The following is a 23,260-nucleotide window of genomic DNA, read 5'->3' on the forward strand; positions in this document are numbered from 1 at the left end:
TGCTTTAGTCTTTGCATTTGAAGTTGGTTTAATGTATAGATGTTTAGGTCTGAATACACCCTCAAAAGCCGGTGCCTGCTCAGCGGCTCCGGACCCATCTGAAGGAATAGCGTCTGAGGCTTCAATACCTTGAGTTTCCAGTGGTATAGCCAACTCCACGTGGGAGTCAGTAGCGGCCTGCGACTCTAAAGTAGCGGGTGTCAGGGGCTGCAAAAGCGCCTCACTGAGAACCGGCGACTGGCTTAGGAGAAGCTTCGTCGGTTTTGGGCCTCGGTTGTCTATCTTTTTCTTTGCGTTTTTTGTGAACTCCGGTAGTCAAATGGCTATCTGACGACATTTCTGGATAATTAAACCTGTGTCCAAAATAGTTTAATGCGAAATCACACCGTGGCTTAATAGTGCGTTGGTTAAATCTAGCACAAAACCAACAACCTGAAACGTTATGGTCAGGGCCTAGGCAAGGAATGCAGTAAGATTGAAAGTCCTTATGAGGTATTTGCTTCCCACAAGAAATACAATTATTAACTTTTTCTGACATCGGCCTGGAGCAAGAAAAAAGTTTCCCCAACGGGGTACTTAGCTTTATAGAAGACTTCGGATCTGAAACTCGAACTCGAAAATCTCAGGAGTCGGCCGACTGGCATTTGCGAACTGCTTCGGGCACCGCACGGCAAGAAAGACTGGAGAAAATGGTGTCGGCCACATCTTTTATACCCCTGATGACCTGATGTCAGGGAAGGGGCGACAGCAGCCGACGCAGGACCCAGGACTTTGGAATTCAGGCCGACTGAGGGCAACCTGCCAGCAGGATTACCCAAATGTAATGACTGCAATAGTGAAACACGAAGAACATCAGGAGCAGTCTACGTGTGTGTGTGTGTATATGTGTGTGTATATATATATATTTATATACATACACACACACACACACACATAGATATATATATATATATATATATATATATATATATATATATATAAAAAAACACACACAAGATTATAATATGACATACTGACTCACTGTTGTTGTTGTTTGTCTTTTGGCTTTTCCCGGTTAGGGGCTGCCACAGCAGAACTCCGGTCAGCTAATGATTGGCAGTAGATTTTCATGCACGCCGAGGTGCCAGTTCGACGTCCAACCTACAACAAAGGCACGCCCATTTACACATGTCTTTCGAACGCCCATCCAACCACGGGGAGGACATGCAGACTCCACAAAGAAGGCACTCCCCGCACTCCAGCTGAGAATCGAACGGGAGAACCTCTTGCTGTGAGTCAACAATGCTACCGCTGCACCACCGCGGATGTGACGACATACTGACTCACTAATTCATCAATATTCACAATCTTGAAAAATAAAACTGACAACACAATTCTAATACACAAAACTGCTATCATATATGCATGTATGTATATCAAAGCACAACAACAAATGAGGGGGGCAGCGCCCCCACACCCCCGCCACGTAAATATACTAATTCCGAGATCGCACTTCAGTGGGCTGAATGGTATATTTCCTTATCCCCACTGTATTGTGCTTCAGTAAACTGTCATTCGCGAAAGTGCATTCTCGCTTAAGTACACTTTCGCTAAAGTGGGTTGTGCTTTCTGATCTTCGATAAAGTGCGTTTTCGAAGAACAGAAGTAGACCTATATATATATATATATATATATATATATATATATATATATATATATATATATATATATATATATATATATATACACACACACACACACACACATATATATACATACACACACAGGTGAGGGCAAATTTCACATAAACCTTCTCAAATAAGATTCATGTACATTGGTTTTAAATATCTCAAGAATGTATTTCAGCAGTTTCTATCCAACTTTGACTTAGTAACTTCCAGTCAGCTTCCACACTTGTAAGACAGTGAGTGAATTCATATACAGGTTGCCTGATAAGTAAAGCCGTGCAAGTGCCTTGCATACTAGACAAGGCTGTCCTGACTCTTAGACTTGTCGCTACTCAGAAACACAGACAAGTTAATCATAATATCATGAGATGACAAAAGCAGGCTCAAAAGTAACCTGGTTAATTTTTTAAGTACAAAATTGAGGTCCCAAGGAGGGAGGAATAGGCTTTCTGGAGGCCTGATATGAAAGACATCTTTAAGAAATTGCCTGACCTGAAATCTAGAGGCCAAAGGAGGAGTCAAGGGCAAACTAGCAGAAACTGCTGACAGGTGAGTTTTAACTGAATAATATCCCAACTCAGCATGAAACAGATTACACAAATAAGAGTGAACCAGGGGAACCTCTGCAGATAGGGGATCCTCATGGCAAGAGAGGCACCAGACAAAAAATCTTTTCCTTTTGGTCATATATGACTTTCTTGTAGTGGGTGTCCTGGTTTCCTGCAGCACCTAAAGCATATCCTCAGAAAAGAGGTGCCTAAAAAGGATCAACCACAGCGTCATTTGAAGAGTGGACAACTGAGGTTGGATAACAGAACCCTTGCTTTGTGTGAGCAGATCCACCTAGTGAGGTAGCTTATGGTGAGTGTCCTTGGCCAAGTGAGAAAGAAGGGGGAAGAAATGCTGTCTGGGCCAAAAGGGAGCCATCAGCAAGACTTTGCTGTAACGGGGGGGATGTACAGTAATGAGAAGTTATGTACCTACCATAACGTTCCATGTTAGTTGTCTTCTCTCGCCTTCTTTCTTGCTTGATGGGTTCGGAGCCGATCCTCGGCTCCGACTCGGCACTTGCTAAGCTCGAGAGTCACTTTTACCAGCTCGAGGCAGCCCCATATCCCATGATGCAAGGCGGTAAGTACTCAGATCTCGTTTGTTGTCTATAGGCAATAACACCTAGCATAAAAAACTTCCCAAAAGGAAGAAAGAAGGCAGAGAAAAAGCCTGAAGGATGGGTTAGGAAAATCAGAACTGTATGTTCTTAAGAAGCATTCTTCCATGTAGGGAGAAAAAGGTCTGTCCAGGCCAGGGGGAAGGAAGGAGGGTCGCAAGAAAGAAGGCGAGAGAAGACAACTAACATGGAACGTTATGGTAGGTACATAACTTCTCAATGTTAAGTTGTCAATCTCGCCTTCATTCTTGCTTGATGGGACCGCGTCCCTAGCACCTCTATCCTGGGTGGCTCAATGGAACAGACTCTTGAGAACTGTAGAGCCAAAACTGGCTCTGTCCCTGGAGGCCAAATCCAATTTGTAATGAGAAACAAAGGTATGAGGAGTGGCCCAAGTGGCTGCTGCACAAATAGTGTCTAATGGAAGTCTAGCCTGAAAGGCTGTGGAAGTGGCTAACCTTCTGGTTGAATGCGCTTTAGGTTTCGAGCACAGCCGTTTTCCCCTGAGCTGATAGATTTCAGAGATGACAGAAGAAAGCCATCTAGCTAAGGTCACTTTTGAGACGGGAAGGCCTTTTTTGTTATCAGCATAAGAAATAAAGAGCTGATCGGATTTCCTGAACTGTTTTGTTCTGTCCAAATAATATCTGAGTTGGCAGTGAACATCAAGATAATGTAATTTCTGTTCCGATCTGTTTGAGTAGTTTGGGAAAAATACAGGAAGGTCAATAGACTGATTCAAATTACTCTTTGAGGCGACCTTAGGCAAAAAGGTCGGATTAGTTCTCAAGGATACTCTTGTCTTTGTGGAAGACCAAATAGGGGGGACGAACAGAGAGAGCATGAAGTTCAGATACTCTCCTAGCCGATGTAATAGCTACAAGGAATAGAGTTTTCCATGAAAGAAATTTCAGGGAACATGAAGCAGCTGGCTCGAAGGGAGGAAGAATCAAGGATGTCAGCACTAAATTTAGGTCCCATTGAAGAGGAGGACTCCTGACTGGAGGTTTCAGGAGAAAAATTCCTTTTAAGAAGGCTCTACAAAGCCTGTGGGACATAATGATGTGATCTGCGTACCCGACATGAAAGTTCGAGATAGCAGCCAACTGAACTTTGACCGTGGAAGAAGAAGAGCCCGCGTGAAAGATTTCCGCTAAGAAATCCAAAACTGCTTGGACTGGAGCAGTAAAGGGATCAATATTTTTAGCTTTTGCCCAACAAGAAAAGCGTTTCCATTTGCTGGTATAAATCCTTCTAGTAGAGGATTTTAGGGAAGCTACTATGATGTTTCTAACAGGATTAGAGATCATAGGAAGCCTGGCTAGGGAAGGAAGTGGAGCAACCATGCTGTGAGGTTGAGAGAAGGGATAGACCGGTGCAGCTGACCCGATTGATGAATCAGAAGGTCTGGTACTGGGTCCAGATGCCACGGCTGCACCAAAAGGTGACGATGGAGGAACGAGAACCAAATTTGTCGAGGCCAATAGGGAGCAATGAGAATCATTTTGGCTCTCAAAATGGTGGCTTTCTGGAGTACTTGTGGAATCAGCAGAAAAGGAGGAAATGCATAAAGAAGTCCCTGGGGCCAATCCTGGGTTAGAGCGTCTCTGGGGGGATGGCCTGGCAGTGGGAAGAGAGAAAAGAAGTCTGGGCATTTGCTGTTTTGGGGAGTAGCAAAAAGATCGCAACATGGGCGGCCCCATTCTAGAAAAATCTCCTCCACTATAGATTGTTTGAGAGACCACTCGTGAGGCATGAGAATAGCTCTGCTCAATCTGTCCGCTAAAATGTTGGTTTTCCCAGGGATATGCGTTGCTACCAGAAACCGATGAGAGGAGATCGCCCATTGCCAAAGTCTGAGAGCTTCTCGACACAAGGGGTAGGACTTGGTTCCGCCCTGCTTGTTGATATACCATACTACAGACATGTTGTCTGTGTGAACTGCAATTGTTCCCAAGGGAAGAAAGTCATTGAGGGCTTGCAACGTTAAAAGCACTGCTCTCATCTCTAGGACATTTATGTGCAGGTGGTATTCGAACGGTTGCCACGTCCATTGAACCATCCTGCCCTGATAATGACCCCCCCCCCACCCGATCAGGGAGGCGTCCGTAGTGACAGTGGCTACCGGGGCCGGGGATACAAAGGGTCTGCCTTGGTGAATCTGAGGAGAAGTAATCCACCATGAAAGATGATTCCTGCAAATCTGTGTCACCAGTATTTGGTGACGCATTGGAAGTTGTTGGTAAGACCACTGAGTGAACAACATCCACTGAAGCAGGCGCATGTAGAAGCGGGCCAGGGGAAGAAGAGTAATGGCCGCAGCCATGAGGCCCAACACCTTTAGAACCATTCTGGCTTGTACTTTTTTGCTGGCTAGGATGATCCTCACGTGACTTTGTATATCTGAGATTCTTTGGTCTGTGAGGGTTGCTGACATCCGAACAGTGTTTAAGTTTACCTATGAAAGTAATAGACTGGCAGGGCAATAAGGAGGATTTTTCGTAGTTGATCGAAATTCCCAATTGAGTGCAAAGATTTATTGTGTAATCCCTGGCTTGAAGGAGTTGATGCCTGGTGGTGGCTGAAAGGAGCCAGTCGTCGAGATATGGAAACACCTGGAATCCTTGACGTCTCAGGTGAGCCGTGACCACTGCCATACATTTGGTGAACACTCTGGGGGCTGTAGTGAGACCAAAGGGCAGGGCTCTGAATTGGAAATGACTGGACCCCAGCCGAAAGCGGAGAAATCTTCTGGAGCGTCTGTGAATTTTTATGTGATAGTACGCGTCCTGAAGATCTATTGAGCACATCCAGTTGTCCTTCTCTAGGAAGGGCAAAATTGACTGAAGTGTGACCATTCGAAATCTTGTCTTCCTCACAGACTTGTTGAGTCTGCTGAGATCCAATATTGGTCTGCAGTCTCCCGTCTTTTTGGGGACCAAAAAGAATCTTGAGTAGATTCCGGGCTCTGAATGGTCTGCTGTAACTGGCTGAATGGCTCTTTTTTGTAGAAGTTTTAATACTTCTAACTCTGCAACTTCCCTTAGACCGGGTGGTACATCTGGAAGGGAACTTGAGTGAGAGAAGGGACTTTCCTAGAAAGGAATTTTGTAACCCTCAGATATGATCGACTGTACCCATCTGTCTTGAGTGAGGGAACGCCAGGCTTCTGGGTACAGCGATAGTCTTCCCCCGACTGCCTCCAAGGATGGACAGTCGGGCAACATCTCAGGGATGCTGAAAGGGCTTGTCAGAGAGAGGCTCTCTGCTTCCCTGGTTCTGTGGACCCCTCTGCCTCTAGAGCGGCGTCTGTTGTTATTACCCCCTCTGCCTCTAGGGGTAAACTGACCACGTGTATCCGGCGTGACTCCTTGGGATTTGCGGAACCACATCTTTTCACCCTTCTGTCCTTTAGGGTAAGGACTAGAAGGGGTGGAAAAACGGACCCCTATGGCAGAAAGAGTCTTGCCGTCCTGTTCACACCTGGTCAATGTATCCTTCACTTGAGGGCCAAACAAAGCTGACCCATCAAAGGGAGAGTTTGTGAAAGACGCCTTAAAGGGATCTGCAAAATTACAGAGCTGCATCCAGGCTTGGCGTCTAAGAGCCACCCCTGTACCTGCGGCTCTACTCGCTCCATCTGCTGCATATGATATCAGTCGCATGGAGGAGTTAGCAATAGAATTAAGGATTCCTAGCTGCGAAGCAATTTTTTCTTGAGCCCCTGCAGCCGTAGGATCCTGTACTACTTCACCTAGTTCCTTAAGGATGTCCCTTTGGAGTCTGGTGAAGTGAGATAAGTAGTTCAGCGAGCGCATAGCAAAGGTCGCTGAAGAGAACATCCGCTTACCATACCTATCCATGGTCCTAGAATCCTTATTAGGAGGATGGACAGGTACGGAAGGATCTGCAAGTTCCTTCTTAGTGGCAGCCGCCACCACCATGGCATCAGCAGGGACACCTTTCGTAAGGAATTGCTTATCCGAAGGGGCAGTAATAAATTTAGACGGCCTCCTAGGAACTGGCTCTACAGAGTCAGGAGCAGCCCAAGCCTTTCGAGCAACAACCTCCATAAGGGGGTCGAAAGGCGGAGACACCCAGGAGGTGGAGGGCCGAGATCCAAACGCCTCTAGGTATACCGACTCATCCTCAGAGGGATTTGTGGAGGGCCAGTTTCCCCTCTGTTTTAGGAGTTCTAGGATGTCTGAAAAGGAGACATCCTCAGAGGGGGATCTTGGGGATCCCTCCGACTCATCTAAGTCGGTATCTGAAGTGATAGACTCAGAGGAGTCTAGGTGTTTCCTCTTACAAATCCTCTTGCGCGGAGGATCTCCTGACTGATCAGGAGAATCCTCGGAAGAGGGGGTTATTCCCAGTGGGGAAACCTGAGGCAGAGGATCTCTGGGTCCGGGAGCAAGAGAGATGGCAGAGATATCGACAGGCACTGTAGAGGGAGGAGCTAAGGGAATAGACTGCTGGCTGAGCCCAGTGGCCAGCACACTCTTCATCACCTCGAAGGCCCCCCTCCCAGGGAGGCCCGTGAGAACCCATTCCGAAGAAACCGGAACGCCAGGGCCCACCGAAAAGGAAGGCTCCGACGCAGATGTCGGAGCCGAGCTCACCAAGGCCGAGGCTCCAAGGGGAAGAGTGGGGTCGGACAAGGGTCCGATGCCACTCACCCCCTCGGAGGAGACCAGGGAAGCCCGACCACCGAATCCCTCTAAGGAAGGTCTCGAAGAGGAGATGAGTAGATGCTGAGGGTGCAGAAGGGGGGGGGTATCCGCCCCTCAGCCATAGCAGAAACTATCCCCGCAGATTCCAGCTCCAAACTCTGAGGTAGAGTCGAAGGAGGAACTTCAAGAGGGTGTGGACTAATAGTCGTCTGTTGAGACGGACTATGCAGCATCTGGGCCAGTGCCTGTGATTTCAATAATCTACTGACCACCCTCTCTAAATCATGGTCAGAAAGCCTGGATGACCTAGATGATCGGCTCCGATGGCTCCGTTCCAAGAGGAGAGGTGAGGCCGGAGCCGAGAGTATCGGTTCCAAGGAAGGGGACCTGGACCTCTTCCTCGAAGGAACCATCGGAGCCAAAGAAACCATAGATGCAGTCGGAGCCGAGGACTTTTCGGCTCCGACAAAAGGTCTCGATGCATCGGCTCCAGCCGGAGCCGATACAGACATGACAGTAACAGTGTAGCCTGAGCCACATGGTGGTCGGAGCCAGTCGGAGCCGACACAGATGTGACTGAAACAGTATCGGCACCGATAGCCATTGGTGCCGAATGCTTTTGTAAACCAGGATCGGCTCCAGCTGGAGCCGATCTCGACTCCGAAGGAGTCGGAACCGAGGCCGCAGGCTTGGACACAGAAGCCTGGGCCTTGGAAGACTTTGAAGTCTTGCTCAGAGCCGATTTAGCCGGAGAGCCCTCCGGTTTAAGACGACCCCTTAAAATCAATTTATTTCTCCTCTCCTGCAGGACTCTCTGGCTAAAAGAATGACAAATCGCATCGAGGATCGGCTCCGAACCCATCAAGCAAGAATGAAGGCGAGATTGACAACTTAACATCATCCCCTTTCAAGGAAAAGATAGGACTTCCACTTCCCAAGCCAGAGAACTGGGAATCCTGGAACAGAACAGAGGAAGTTGTCTGTTAAGAGGTGGGCAAAAACATCTCCCTGAGGAGTACCCCACCGATGGACAATGTCCTGGAATACATCTCTGTGAAGCATCCATTCATGAGCTTGTGCTCTAGACCTGCTCAAGACACCTGCTACTAGACTGCCATCTGAGAGAATGTAAACTGCCTGAAGAGTCACTTGACACTTGATAACTAGATTCCAGACCTGAAGAGCTCTGCAAAGACGACAGGACCTTATGCCCCACTGCTTGTTGACATACCACATTACTGTGTTACAGTCTGTGGAAACTTTGAGAAGCCTGGCAAGAAAGAGGGAATGAAAGGCTTGCAGAGCCCTCATTTTCTTTATGATGATGTGGTCTGACTTCTGAAGAGAAGGCCAGAGACCCTAAAGCTTTAAGGGACCACAGGGGGCACTCCACTCCCTGTCTGAAGCATATGTCAAGTGCTCCCGCGTGGGAAATGGAGCTTGAAAAGAAATTCCTGAATTGAGAGAAAGTTGATGAGTCCACAACACTGAAGCTCGAGCTTGAGACAGGGAAGAAAAGATACTGGGAATTCCAGGGTTGACCATGCTGAAGCCACATTGATTGGAGAAAACACTGCAGCTTCATCCTATAGAACCTAGAAAGAGGAAGCATGGGGATGGTGGAAGCCATGAACCTAGATCCCTGAGAAACTTTCTGGATGCGACAAACACCAGGGGAAGGAGGGACTGAAAAAAGGTCATTACAACCAGAGCCTTGGGGACAGGCAGAGATGTCAATGTGAGAACTCTGAAGTCTGAAGCGGAGGAAAATATGTTACTGGGAAGATGTCAGCACTGATTTCTGGAGGTTTATGGTGAATCCCAAACTGTGTAAAAGGAAAGTAGAAAACTAGAGATCCTGAAGCAGACTGCTGGGGTAAGCAGCTTGAATAAGGAGAGCGTCTAGATAGGGAAAAATCTGAATACTTCGAATCCTGCAAAAGGTAATAACAGCAGTGAGGCATTTGGTGAATACCTTGGGGCAGTTGAGAGGCCAAAGTGCAAAGCAGAGAACTGAAAATGCAAGATAGAGGGTCAGAAACAAATAAGATGGATGAGAATGTGAAGCCATGCATCCTTGAGATCCAGGGATACCAGAACGGCCTGCAGAAGATGAGGAAACAATGTCTGAAGAGAGACAACATCTGAAAGGAAGGAATCTTGAGAAAAAAGTGTTCAGCAGGGAAAGATCCAGAACTGATCTCCATGTACCCTCCCCTCTGTGGGACCAGAAACATTCCGGAATAGTCCCTTCCCTACCTGGGTGGGAGACACAGCTTTAATGGTGCTCTGAGCCAAAAAACAGTAGAGCACCTCTGGAAAATGAGAGAACTGTTCCCAAGGAGGTTGAGGGATGCCTGAAAAGGGAGGAAAGGACTTCTAAACCATGAAATATCCCTGGCAGCTAATGGACAGAACCCAAGAGTCTGAGTGATTCTTAGCCAGTTTGGAAGAGACAGGGAAATATGGAGGGACGAAGGAATCTGGCCAAGGGAAGGAGGAAGCAAAAGTACAGTTTTGTACCTACCATAAATGTAGATGTCCGATAGGTATGCAGCTGCAGTCATCACATATGGGTTGTCCTGCCTCAGGCAGCCCTTCGGTCGGCCGGATTCCAAAGTCTGGGTCTGGCGTCGGCTGATGTCGCACTTTCCCCGACATCAGAGCGTCTGGGGTATAAAAGCATCAGCCGACGCCATTTTCCTCAGTTTTTCTTGCCCCAGATGCCAGGTGCCCTCTAAGGAAGGCTAAAAATTTTGAGATATGCATTGCAAAAACAAATCCAAACATGCACAGTACTATAAAAACAAATACACCATAATAGATCCCCCCAGCTAGCTATAAGAGGGGTAAGTACCCAAGAAGTATACCACAGAGGGGAAGGAGGGAGGGTAAACCTGACTGCAGATGCATACCTATCGGACATCTGCATTTATGGTAGGTACAAAACTGTACTATGTCCTTCAAGGATGCATCTGCAGTCATCACATATGGGTAGAATACCATAGCCAATCTGGGGGTGGAGGTACTAAGTAAAGGATGGTGTAGCTAAGATGCCCTGCAGGACTGCCGTAGCAAAGCCTGCTCTGGATCTGGAGTATAAAGGTAAATTGTAATGCTTGGCAAATGTATGCACGGAGCTCCATGTAGCAGCTTCTAAAATGTCCTTGGTAGCCACCCCTCTTAGGAAGGCTGTGGTGGTGGCTGTGGCTCTCGTGGAATGAGGTCTAATGTCAGCTGGCACAGCTTTTCCATGGAAGGAGTAACAAAAACAAATGCAATTTCCTATCCATTTTGAAATTGTCTGTTTGGAAATTGCTTTTCCTTGCGCCCCAGCAGCATATGCTACAAACAGCTGGTCAGTATTTCTGTAACTTTTAGTTCTATCCAAGTAGTAGCGCAACTGTCTGTGTATGTCCAGGGTGTGCAGACGTTTCTCCCCTTTATTTTGTGGTTGTGGGAAGAATGTAGGCAAGTGAATAGCTTGGTTCAAAGATACCCTGGATACCACCTTTGGCATAAATGTAGGACTGGTTCTCAATGAAACTCTGTCCTGATGAAAGATAAGAAATGGCAGAACTGCCATTAGAGCTTGTAACTCAGATACTCTTCTTGCTGAGGTTATGGCCAGAAGGAAGGCAGTTTTCCAAGACAGAAACTGTAGATCTGCAGATGCTGCTGGTTCAAAGGGAGGAAGTGTTAGTTTTTCCAACACGAAGTTAAGGTCCCAAAGTAGGTAGAGGTGGTTTCCTTGGAGGCTTGATGTTTTTGATTCCTCTTAGAAACTGTCTTAGGAGAGGATGAGAGAAGACAGGTGGATTAACATTGTATTCTGCTGAAACTGCTGAGGCATGTATCTTAATGGAAGAGTAAGACAGGCCGTTGTGGAACAATTCTGCCAAATATTCCAGTATATGTGCCATGTTCATCACTGTCACATCTAGGCCCTTTGTTGTGTTCCAAGTGTGAAATCTTTTCCATTTTGCTGAATATGCCTTCCTTGTGGAAGGCCGTCGAGCTTCCATAATGATATCCTTCACTCTCTGGGATAGCTTATCCTGAGGAGGAGTCATGGTATTTTCCAGGCAGTTAGCTGCAAGGTTTTCAGGTTGGAATGCATAGTCTTGAAATTGTGCTGCGTCAGTAGAAGTGGCCATAGGGGGAGAGGACACGGTTTCGTCTGTGACATGCTCTTTAACAGTGGGTACCAGTGCTGTCTTGGCCAGTTTGGAGCTATCAGAATCACTCTGGGCTGCTCTGCCCTGATCTTCAGTAAGACCTTGGTCATTAATGGGAGAGGTGGAAAAGCATACACTGTTAGAGCTTTCCAGCTGAAAGAGAGAGCGTCCATTTTCCATGCTTGTGGGTGGTATGTCCTTGAGCAGAATTTCTTCAGTTGATGATTGTGGGGGGAGGCGAACAGATCTATTTCCGGCCTTCCTCATGATTGTGTTATGAGTAAGAAAAATGTCTGGGTGCAGCCTCCATTCGTGTGCATCCATGATATTTCTGCTTAAGCTGTCTGCCAGTATATTGTCTTTCCCTGGCACGAACTGGGACTGCAGCTGTATATTGAGTTTCAAGGAAAGTTCCCATAGATTCATTGCCAGTCTGCAAAGAGGGTAGGAATGGGTGCCTCCTTGCTTGTTTATGTACCACATAACTGTGGTGTTGTCTGTCCTTATGAGTAGGTGGCCTTGATGAAGAAAAAGTTTGAAGGCCTTGATTGCTTGTATCACTGCCAGCATTTACTTTTGGTTTATGTGCATGCGCAGCTCTTTTTGTGACCATAGCCCTTGGATACATCTGCCCTCCATGTGAGCTCCCCAACCTTGGTCTGAAGCGTCCGTAGTGATAGTTTGGTTGGCTCTTGGCTTGCTGAAGGGCAACCTGCTGTTCGACTGGCAGGCTTGAGCCCACCACAGAAATTCCTTTTGGAGGCATGGAATGAGTGGGATCAAAGTTTCTAAGCTGTGACTGTGCTGAGTCCATAAACTCCTTAGGTACCATTGTAATTTTCTCATATGCAGCCTTGCTTGTGGGATCAGAAGAATGCAAGATGCCATGTAACCCAGGGCCTGCAAGATTTTCCTTGCAGTCAGCTGAGTTTGTCTTGTCAGATTCTTGAAGTAATCCGGTAGTTGTTTTTGTTTTTCTTCTGTGAGAAAGGCCATTTGGGTGGTTGTGTCTAGATCCGCACCCAGAAAAGTTATTCTTTGGGATGGAACAAGTCTTGATTTGTGGATGTTGACTGTATATCCCAAGGCCTGCAGAAGGTGGATGGCATAATCCAAGTCCTTTAACAAAGTTTGCTTGCTGTCCGCTTGTATAAGGCAGTCGTCCAGATATGGGTAAATTTGAATCCCCTGAAGTCTGCAATGTGCAATTACTGATGCCAGGCATTTCGTGAATACTCTGGGCGTGGTAGATAAGCCAAAGGGCAATGCTGAGAATTGATAATGCTCTGACCCTGCAAGAAATCTGAGGTGTCTTCTGCCACTTTGTCTGATAGGGACATGCAGGTATGCCTCCTTGAGGTCTACAGTCACCAGCCAAGACCCCTTGCCCAGCATGGGAAGGAGTTGCTGTAGAGTCAGCATTTTGAATTTTAGCACAATGAGGTAAGTATTCAGTGCGGACAAGTCGAGAATAGGCCTCCATTGATTTTCTTTTCTTGGAACAAGGAATAATCTGGAGTAAAATCCTTGGCCTTGTTCTGAAAGAGGAACCTTTTCTATAGCTTTCATTTGTATTAAGTTGGAAATTTGTTTCAAAGCCTCTGCCCTCTGATTTGGTGGCAGGTCTGGCATGCCTTTTCTTTTGGCAATGTGTGGAAATGGAACCTGTATCCTTTGTCTATTATTTGCAGTGTCCATGTGTCCCTTGTAATGCTGTGCCAATTTTTTGAAAATAAAGAAAGCTTTCCGCCCAAAGGTGCTTCTAATTGAGCCCTGGTGGTGAGTCAAAACAAAGTCATTGAGTCTGTCCTGGTGTAGCAGTTGTAGTTCCTGCACTACCTCTCTGGTTGGGAGGCTGCCATTGACGGCCTCTGTAGGAGCCTCTAGCTTGCCCTCTACCTCTGGCATGCCTATTCCTGCCTCTCTGAGATCTGTCTGAGTCCGGAAAGGACCAATTCTTAGTAGGACAATTTCTGCTGAATCTTGGTGGTTGGACTTGCAGAAAATCTTTGACTGTTTGCACAGATTTTGCCTTTTCTTCAAATTTCTTTAAGACCTCTTGAGCCGTGGAACCAAATAATTTTTGCTTTTCCATAGGAGCATCCAAAAGCTTAGCTTTAACATGGTCTGGCAGAGATTGTTCCTTCAGCCAGGCATGCCTACGTATGACTGCACCTGTCATAGCTGACCTACATGAAGCTTCCAATGCATCATAACCACACTGTAAGAAATGGTTACTAACCTGCTGGGAGTTGTGTACCAGATCCTGAAGGGATTTGCGATCAAGGGGTTCAGAAGAAGACAGTTTCTTATGCAATTCATCTAACAAATACTCTTGGTACTGTATCATATGAAATTGACAATTTAATGCCCTCATGGAAAGAGTTGCAGAAGTATACACTTTCTTACCCCATCTCTCTAAAGCTCTGGACTCCCTTTCAGAGGGTAGAGGATTTCTAGCAGTGGCAGCTGCAACCCCTTTTGGGCCCTGGGAAATAGTTTCTGGATCAGCAGAGTGGGCCTTGTACAGGTGTAGATGTGAGTCCGGGACCCTGTAGTACCTATCAGGTTTGGCAGGAGCCGGAGGGAGAGAGTCAGGGGCTGTACTAGCAGAGTACACATCATCAATAACATTCAATACAGGAGGTATAGCTAAAGACCTATGCTGAGGTAAATGTAAAAAGGTCCTTAATCTCTTTCTAGAATCAGAGAATTCCTGACCCTGCCATTGAAAATGTTCTCTCATAGAGTGTAATGTCTCTCCAAAGGAAAACTCCTCAGGAGGGGAGGCCGAGGGAATAGATTCTTCAGCATCAGAATCCTCGTAGGCCGAATAAGCCTCCTCCTGGTGGTCTGACAGAGTAGAGCCATCAGTGGACTCATCTGAGGAGTGGGGTCAGAGGGCTCAACCCTGGGCCTTTTGTCTGGAGGTGGTTGAGAGCCCCTGTCCGGATGAGGTTGAGAACCTCTAATTAAGGAGATAAGATCCTCTGCCAAGCTAAGAATCTGAGAGCCAGTAGAAGGTCTCTGAGAGGTAACCTTGGGAGGCAAAGCTTTAGTAAGTTTAGCAGCTTTAGCCCTAGAGAAAGCCTTAATGGACATGGATGCAGGAGGTCTGGCTGCACCATGTGCAGGAGTAGATTTGTCTAAAGGAATGGTGTCGGAAGGTTCCTGGACACCAGTTTCAGAAGGTAATTCAATAACCGACTCGGCCGGGGCCTCCGGGGCCGAGGTAGTTGGTTGTGCGGTTTCGGTAATCGGAAGTACCAAGGACTCGGTTCCAGCCGAGACTGAGACACTCGCGGTAGGCCTGACCGTGGTTTCAGCCGAAACCACGGCCCGCGTGTGTCGGTCCTTGTCCTTCCGTTTCTTAACTAAATGCGAAGTCGGAGTCTCCGACGGCAACTTGTAAGCAAAACTAGCCCCAAAGAATTCCTCTGCAAACTCCGACCGACGTCTAAGAGTTCGTCGGTTGAAGGAAGCACAGGCTGAACAGGCCGAGACGTCGTGGTCTGGGCCTAGGCAGGGGAGGCAGTAAGAGTGGAAATCCTTATGAGGTATTTGTTTCCCACAAGTTAAACAATTATTAACTTTATCTGACATCGGCTGAGGCAAGAAAGAGTCCCCAACGGGGTACTTAGCTTTTGATGTCTTCGGTAGCTGAATCACAGGAGCTGGCCAACCGGCACTTGCGAACTGCTTCTGCTTCGGGCACCACGCGGCAAGAAAGACTGAGAAAAATGGCGTCAGCTGATGCTTTTATACCCCAGACGCTCTGACGTCGGGGAAAGTGCGACATCAGCAGAGGCCAGACCCAGACTTTGGAATCCGGCCGACCGAAGGGCTGCCTGAGGCAGGACAACCCATATGTGATGACTGCAGATGCATCCTTGAAGGACATCCATCAAACAGAACCAGGCTTGTCCTGAAAAGAAGTTTTTGGGAAGCACGAGTCTGATAAGAGTTAGCAGGAGTCACACGCCTAGAACTCTTCTTGCCCTTGGGAGGAGGACAAGACTGTCTATGAACAAAGGCAGACTTGGAAGGACAGTTGCTCTGAAATTTAGGAATGGGAGAAACAAAAATATGTTTCAGCTCCTGCAAGGCTTTGCCTTGGTCTTGGAGGGACTTGAATAAAGAAATATTATCTAAAGCAGTACCCAAATGTTTGGCTTTAATATCAGGCAAAGCCTGAAGACAAAGCCAAGAATTAAACTTCATAACTGAAACAAAGGCATAAGCCCTGGAAGAAGCATCAGCCATATTATAGTTACATCTGATTGAATGGCAGGCAACTTGTGAAGAGGAACCCAGCAGGGAAAGGTTGAAGCCTTCTCCTCAGACTAAGGGTCAGAAACCATCTTTGAAACTTGAAAGATGAAAGCCAAAACATACCTGGTCATACGGGTCTGGTAGTTAATGGCCCAAAATGACAAAGTGACAGCAGTCTAAACTTTCTTGCCCACCCTTTCCATGGCCCTACCATCCCTATCAGAAGGCAACAGCTTGGTGGAGTGCAACATCTTGGTTTGTTAGAAGAGGCTAACACCACAGAAGGATCAGCAGGAGGCCATTTATATAGAAATCTGCACTCCTTGGGGAACTGACAACCTGACTTCTTAGGTCATGAGGTGGAGACTTAGGGGCTCTAGACGCTGATGAAAAGGTATCCAAAAGGGGAGCCAGGACAGGAGAGAAGAGCACGAGACCCCCCCCTGTAGGAACTCATATTATCTTTTCTGAATATAAGAGAGAAAAATCCTACTTAACAGTGTCTGCCATACAGGCAATGGTGTAGCCAAAAGAAAGCTCTAAAAAATGTCTGGACTTCAGGGATCCTCTTCCTCTAAACCATAGTCCAAGGGGGAAGAGATTTTGGAAAAATAAGTCAGGGATTCTTTCCAAGTCGACATCCTCATCCGAGGAACCCAGTACACTAGGCTTCTTGAGTGGAGTGGAAAGCCAGGGAAGAGAAGGAACACAGACCCCTTGAGGTGCCTTCAACGCCATCAAAGCATTAAATAAACCTCGAGTGAAATACTGCATTCTCATTGGTGATCCTTCACACCAGGGGAAATGTGCTTCATCTTTTGTTTCTTTTTCTGTGGGATGTCTGCCCAAAACACACTTGGCAATTCAGACCACTGACATCATTCTATTATGGCAGTAGGAATCTCCTCCCGCACCAAGATCTGAGGAACTCCCCTTGGTCTTTAATCAGCTTTGGTTCCCCTTCAACATCAGGAACAGAAATTTGCCAAACCAAGGGTGTGTGAGAAGCCAGAGCCATGCCAGCCTTCAATGGGGTCACAGCAGAGGAATCTGAAGCAAGCATCAGATAGCCCTTTGAGCTTGCACGAGCCTCAACAGAGATGTCTGCAGGAGGCTAGACAGCAGCCACATCAGACTTAATTTTTTTGACCTTCTTCCTGGCAGATGGCTGGCCCTCAGGATGGGAGTATTCCACCATATAATGTGAGACGTTGGCTCTCCAGGTACACGGATAAAGAAGGGCGGTGACTATATAGGGTCTAAGGCACAAATGCTTGAAAGACATAACACTGCACATTATCACGGGAAGCACCTTAAAAAAAAAAAAAAAAAAAAAAAAAAAAAAAAAAAACTCTGCTGGGGACTCTGCCTGCCATACTGACATTTTCCCTTTCAAATGACATGAACACAACCACATCAATAAGGAAAGGAATAAAAGAAACTCCAAACAGGGCACTTACCCTGAAACATGACTTAATAACCAGCACAACAGAAGGGCATTCATACCAACATCTGATAATGGTGTTCACAAAGGCAGTTTGGTGGAAAAGAAGTTCTGAGTGTTTGCAGCCATACTTCATCTTTGTGTCCTATGTCTTTCACAGAGAGTATGTGTGTGATATACAGCAAATACAACCGCTGAATTTTGGTATACTGGCTGGATGTTGAGCTGTCCTTGGCAGGAATTCATTTAGGTGAAGTATGCTGCAACAGTGATATGAAAGGACATCAAAAGAGAAGACCACAGCCAGTTCCCCTAGAACAGCAATTTTTATTTTTTCATGTATTCGTTGTTCTACCCATGGCGTGTGCACCCTAAGCCCTCCTGTAACCTACTTGGCTCACTCATTTCTTCATGGACCCAAGAGACCATCATCCAGACAGCTATCATGGTTATATACTTAACCCCACAAACCTAACAGTTTGATGATCTTCTGGGTGTCAGTCACGTACCAGTTTGGGCTGCCTCTCGTCCCCCTAAAGTCTGGTGATCCAGCATCAGCTGCTCTCTTCCACCTTTCTTGGCAAGTTCCTCAAACACTGAAACTATTGATTGAATGTGGATCAGCTAAATTTTAGTTGAGGGTTTATCCTTCAGTGCCAGAGAGCAACTGTAATATAACTTTTTGTGCCCCTTACTTTCTTGCATGCTTCACAGAAGCAACTCTGAAACACAACTGCAAACTAGTCTGTTAAACTGAATGAGTTGATAAATACAAGCAAATCTATTTTGAACTATATAGCATAACATCACAAACAGATAGCCACTTTATAAGAAGCCATAGCAATACCGTAACTGGCTGATCATTCCATAGTAAGAAGCCTTCCAGTTAGGAACCACTAAACATATACAACAGCAGCCTACATGCAATGACATGCATAAGAGAAATATTTTGGCTACCAGCCTTTCAAACATTCTGCAACTGATCCTAACAAACAACTGCTTTCTGCAACAGGTGCCTCCGAAGCTTACTTACTTTACAGGTTCATCATTCTGGATCCTGGGCAAGTTAAGTGTGAACAATCCATTCTCAATGAATTTGCTTGAGAAGGCTGGCTTAGCCTGCAACACATTGGGAGCAGTGCGTATGTTGACCAGGTGTTGTAGTCCTCCTGCACTGCTGCCACGATTCATCAGCACAAAGGAGTAATCTGTATCCGGCTGTAGATTAGTAATCAGCTTCCTCTTAGACTGTCCTTCTACTTCAACACTCTGACCATTGTACAAGATCTAGAGAGAAAACAATGAATGAATGATGTCAGATTGCTTGACAAACACTAAACTTAAAGACAAACAAATACATGTGCTTTCTATTTTAGCCTATCTCCCTACTACATCAATATCATATGGAATTAACTTCTATCACTACACTTCACCCCCTCCCCCCATTATTTTCTCAACCACATGCACCTCCTACACCCAACACTACACCATCACTCTGTTAGGTTACACCCTTACTCACATTGATCCTTTCATGCCCTGTAAAACCTAACCTCATTAGTTAATTTCTTTTCTTTTATCTTCATGTATTTTTTGATCCACATTATTGTTTCTGCCCTACGGTCATAGCTTTATGCATTTTTGTTCAAATAATCACAACTTCCTTTAATCAGCAATACTATAACCAGTACTGTAACCACTGCTTCATATTTTTTTTTTCAAAATAAAATGTATTTCAACAGTCCATTTATCTGAAAGTGACTGTGTCAAAAAACTGTAAAGTATACTACACATCTGTTTGCAATTATTAGTACTGCATTTCCTGTGCTGCAAATGAAAATGGTCAAACAGTCTCTTACCTAGACAATGAATGATAGCTAATATAACCTCTAAATTAAATGATTTACAGCAAGTCCTTACCACAGTTAGACAAGGAGTGGTTCTGTTCCAAATTTATGCCAGATAAGGTTTCCACCTTTTCAACTGTCTGAAGTGGGACATTATAGAAAATAATATAATGCAAAACAAACTATACCAACAACCAGTGCAAAAATAAGTTTGCTCTTGTAAAATTTTATTTGATTCTGTTGTTTCATATAACATTAAGGGGTTTCAGATACAAAATAACTGCTGTATACAACTACTAGAGGAAATTTAGGAAATACTTTCACCCTAAACCTAGGTTAAGTTTTGAGTGAACATGAAAAGGGTAGGAAAAAAGAAGTTATGTACTCACCGTAACGTTCCATGTTTGTTATCCATCTCATCATTCATTTTTACAATGTTGGGTTTAGAGCCAATCCTCAGCTCTGGCCCGGCCGAATACTTAGCTGAAAGTCTCAAACCTGGCTCGTGGCAAGAAGGTATCCCACAATGCAGTGGTGCAATTCCCTAGATCTTGTTTGCTGCTAATATTGAACGATATGTACACTATATACATATCTACAAACATATACATATAAACATATATCCAAGTCCATACTATATGTACTGGAAGGAGAAACAAGCGGAGACAAAGAAAGTACAGTTTTGTACCTACCATAAATGTAGATGTCCGATAGATATGCAACTGCAGTCATAACATATGGGTTGTCCTGCCTTAGGCAGCCCTCGGTCGGCTGGATTCCAAAGTCTGGGTCCGACGTCGGCTGATGTCGCATTTCTCTCCGACGTCAGAGCGGCTGGAGTATATAAGCATCAGCCGACGCCATCTTCTTCAGTGTTTCTTGCCCCAGATGCCAGGTGCCCTCCAAGGAAGGCTGTAATCAAATTGGAAGACAATAATATGTTTCCAGACAATAAATAAGCAATAAACAGATACACCATAACAGATATCCCCAGCTAAGGATAACAGGGAGAGGAGTGGACCCAAGGCATAGAGGGGAAGGAGGGAGGGAAAACCCGACTGCAGTTGCATATCTATCGGACATCTACATTTATGGTAGGTACAAAACTGTACTATGTCCTTCAAGAATGCAACTGCAGTCATAACATATGGGTTGAATACCATAGCTTAGCTGGGGAGGTGGTATGCTCTAAGAAAAGGATGGTGTAGCTATCAATCCCTGCAGGACTGCGCACGCAAAGCCTGCTCTGGATCTGGAATATAAAGGGAGGTTGTAGTGTTTGGAAAATGTATGCACGGAGCTCCATGTAGCAGCTTCTAGAATGTCTTTTGTAGGCACCCCTCTTAAAAATGCTGTAGAGGTGGCTGTAGCTCTGGTGGAGTGTGGTCTGACATTGGCTGGCACACTCTTTCCATGGAAGGAATAACAGAATCTGATGCAATGTCCAATCCATTTTGAAATTGTCTGTTTGGAAATTGCTTTTCCTTGTACTCCAGGCGCGTAAGCTACAAAAAGCTGATCAGACTTCCTACTGGTCTTGGTTCTGTCTAGGTAGTAGCGAAGTTGTCTGTGTATGTCCAAGGTATGTAACAGTCTTTCCCCTTTGTTCTCAGGATTGGGAAAGAAAGTAGGCAGGTGAATTGCTTGATTTAAAGAAACCCTAGATACCACTTTTGGCAGAATGGTAGGGTTGGTTCGTAGGGAGACCCTGTCTCTGTGAAAAGTTATGAACGGTGGTATTGCCATTAAGGCCTGTAATTCCGAAACCCTTCTTGCTGAGGTAATGGCCAGCAGGAAAGCTGTCTTCCAGGAAAGAAATTGTAAATCCACAGAAGCTGCTGGCTCGAAGGGAGGTAGAGTCAATTTTTCTAGGACAAAATTGAGGTCCCAAGCTGGTACTGGCGCCTTTCTTGGGGGCTTTATATTCTTGATTCCTCTAAGAAATTGCCTTAACGAAGGATGTGAAAACACAGGTGGATCAGTGTTGTATCTAGCTGAGATAGCTGAAGCATGTATTTTTATGGAAGAGTATGAGAGTCCGTTATGTAGCATATCTGCCAAGTATTCCAGAATGAGTGGAATGCCCAAAAGTGATGCATCATGACCCTTGTTGGTATTCCAAATGCTGAATCTCTTCCATTTGGCTGAGTAAGCCTTTCTGGTGGATGGTCTGCGGGCTTCTGTTAGTATCCGCTGAACTTCCTTGGAGAGAGGTAAATTGGGGTTATTTATGGGATTTCCCAAGCTGTTAGCTGTAGCGTCTGGATGTTGGGATGAACTGTCCTGAAGTTGTGTTGAGTCAAAAGTTGGGGCCATTGTGGAAGGGCCCACGTTTTGTTGTGACATATGCTCCGTAGTAGTGGGTACCAGTGTTGTCTTGGCCAGTCTGGAGCTATTAGGATCCCCTTCGGCTGCTCTGCTTTGATCTTTAATAACACTGTGGTCATCAGTGGCAGAGGTGGAAATGCATAAATTATTAGGGAGCTCCAGTTGAATGAGAGGGCATCTATTTTCCATGCTTGTGGATGATATGTCCTTGAGCAGAACTTTTGTAAGTGATGATTGAGGTGGGAGGCAAATAGGTCTACGTCCGGCCTGCCCCATGTCGAGGTGAGTCGTATAAAGATGGGTGGATGTAGCCTCCATTCGTGGGGGTCTAGGAAATTCCTGCTTAGACTGTCCGCCAGAACATTGTCTTTGCCTGGAACAAACTGGGATTGTAACTGTATGTTTAGACCCAGTGATTTTTCCCAAAGATTCATTGTCAGTCTGCAAAGGGGGTAAGAATGAGTGCCCCCCTGCTTGTTTATGTACCACATCACAGTGGTGTTGTCTGTCCGTATTAGTAGGTGGCCTTGTTGAAGTTGTTGTCCAAAGGCCTCGATGGCATGCATTACTGCTAGCATTTCTTTTTGGTTGATATGCAGATGTGTTTCCTTTGGAGACCATTGCCCTTGAATACATCTGCCCTCCATGTGCGCCCCCCATCCAAGGTCTGAGGCGTCTGTGGTCATGGTCTGTGTTATCTGAGGTTTTTTGAACGACATACCTGTGTTTGACTGGCTTACTGTGGCCCACCATAGAAATTCCTTTTGAAGACATGGAATAAGTGGAATAGTTGCTTCTAGGTTGTTGCTGTGTTGAGACCATAAGCTTTTTAAGTACCACTGAAGCTTTCTCATGTGTAGTCTTTCTAGTGGAACCAGGGGAATGCAGGATGCCATGTAACCCAGGGCCTGTAGGAAACTCCTTGCAGTCATCTGGGTGAGCTTTGCTAAAGTTTTGAAGTAATGAGTTAACTTCTTTTGCTTGTCTTCTGTCAGGTAAGCCATTTGAGAGGCTGTGTCTAGTTTGGCTCCTAAGAAGGTTATTTGCTGGGATGGCTGAAGTCTTGACTTTTGAAAGTTGACTGTGTATCCCAGAGCCTGTAGCAAGTGTATGACATAATTCAAGTTTTTTGTCATGGTTAGTTTGTTGTCCGCTTGTATGAGGCAATCGTCCAGGTACGGGTAGATTTGAATCCCCTGGAGCCTGCAATGAGCAATTACTGATGTCAGGCATTTCGTGAATACTCTGGGCACAGTAGATAAGCCAAATGGCAATGATGAGAATTGATAATGCTCTGGCGCTGCAAGAAATCTGAGGTATCTTCTGCAGCTGTGTCTGATAGGGACATGCAGGTATGCCTCCTTGAGGTCCAGAGTAATCAGCCAAGACCCCTTGCCCAGCATGGGAGGAAGTTGCTGTAGAGTCAGCATTTTGAACTTTGGTACTATGAGAAAAGTGTTTAAAGCGGACAAGTCCAGTATTGGTCTCCATTGAGTTTCTTTTCTTGGAACAAGGAACAGTCTTGAATAAAACCCCTGACCTTGTTCTTGTTGTGGAACTTTTTCTATTGCTTTGATCTGAGCAAGCAGAGAAATTTGCTTGATAGCCTCTGCCCTCTGATTTTGTGGAAGGTTTGGCACGCCTTGTTTTCTTGGCAAGGTATGAAAATGGAACCTGTAACCGTTG

General features: G+C 45.7%; 1 protein-coding gene across 18 annotated transcripts in view; it reads right to left on the bottom strand.

Moving 5' to 3' along the window:
- The window catches only part of PTPRF (protein tyrosine phosphatase receptor type F), a 3,404,399-nt gene that overhangs the window by 821,429 nt on the left and 2,559,710 nt on the right, over nucleotides 1-23,260 (bottom strand). For all 18 annotated transcript variants that reach the window (XM_044085436.1, XM_044085429.1, XM_044085440.1 and 15 more), the window contains one exon: nucleotides 18,436-18,689. In XM_044085436.1, the coding sequence (XP_043941371.1) occupies nucleotides 18,436-18,689 (254 nt within the window). The remainder of the gene's footprint in view (nucleotides 1-18,435; nucleotides 18,690-23,260) is intronic.

This window comes from Protopterus annectens, chromosome 10.part0, assembly GCF_019279795.1.
Source record: "Protopterus annectens isolate FY-2018-M chromosome 10.part0, PAN1.0, whole genome shotgun sequence".
In the NCBI taxonomy this organism is placed as follows: Eukaryota; Metazoa; Chordata; order Ceratodontiformes; family Protopteridae; genus Protopterus; species Protopterus annectens.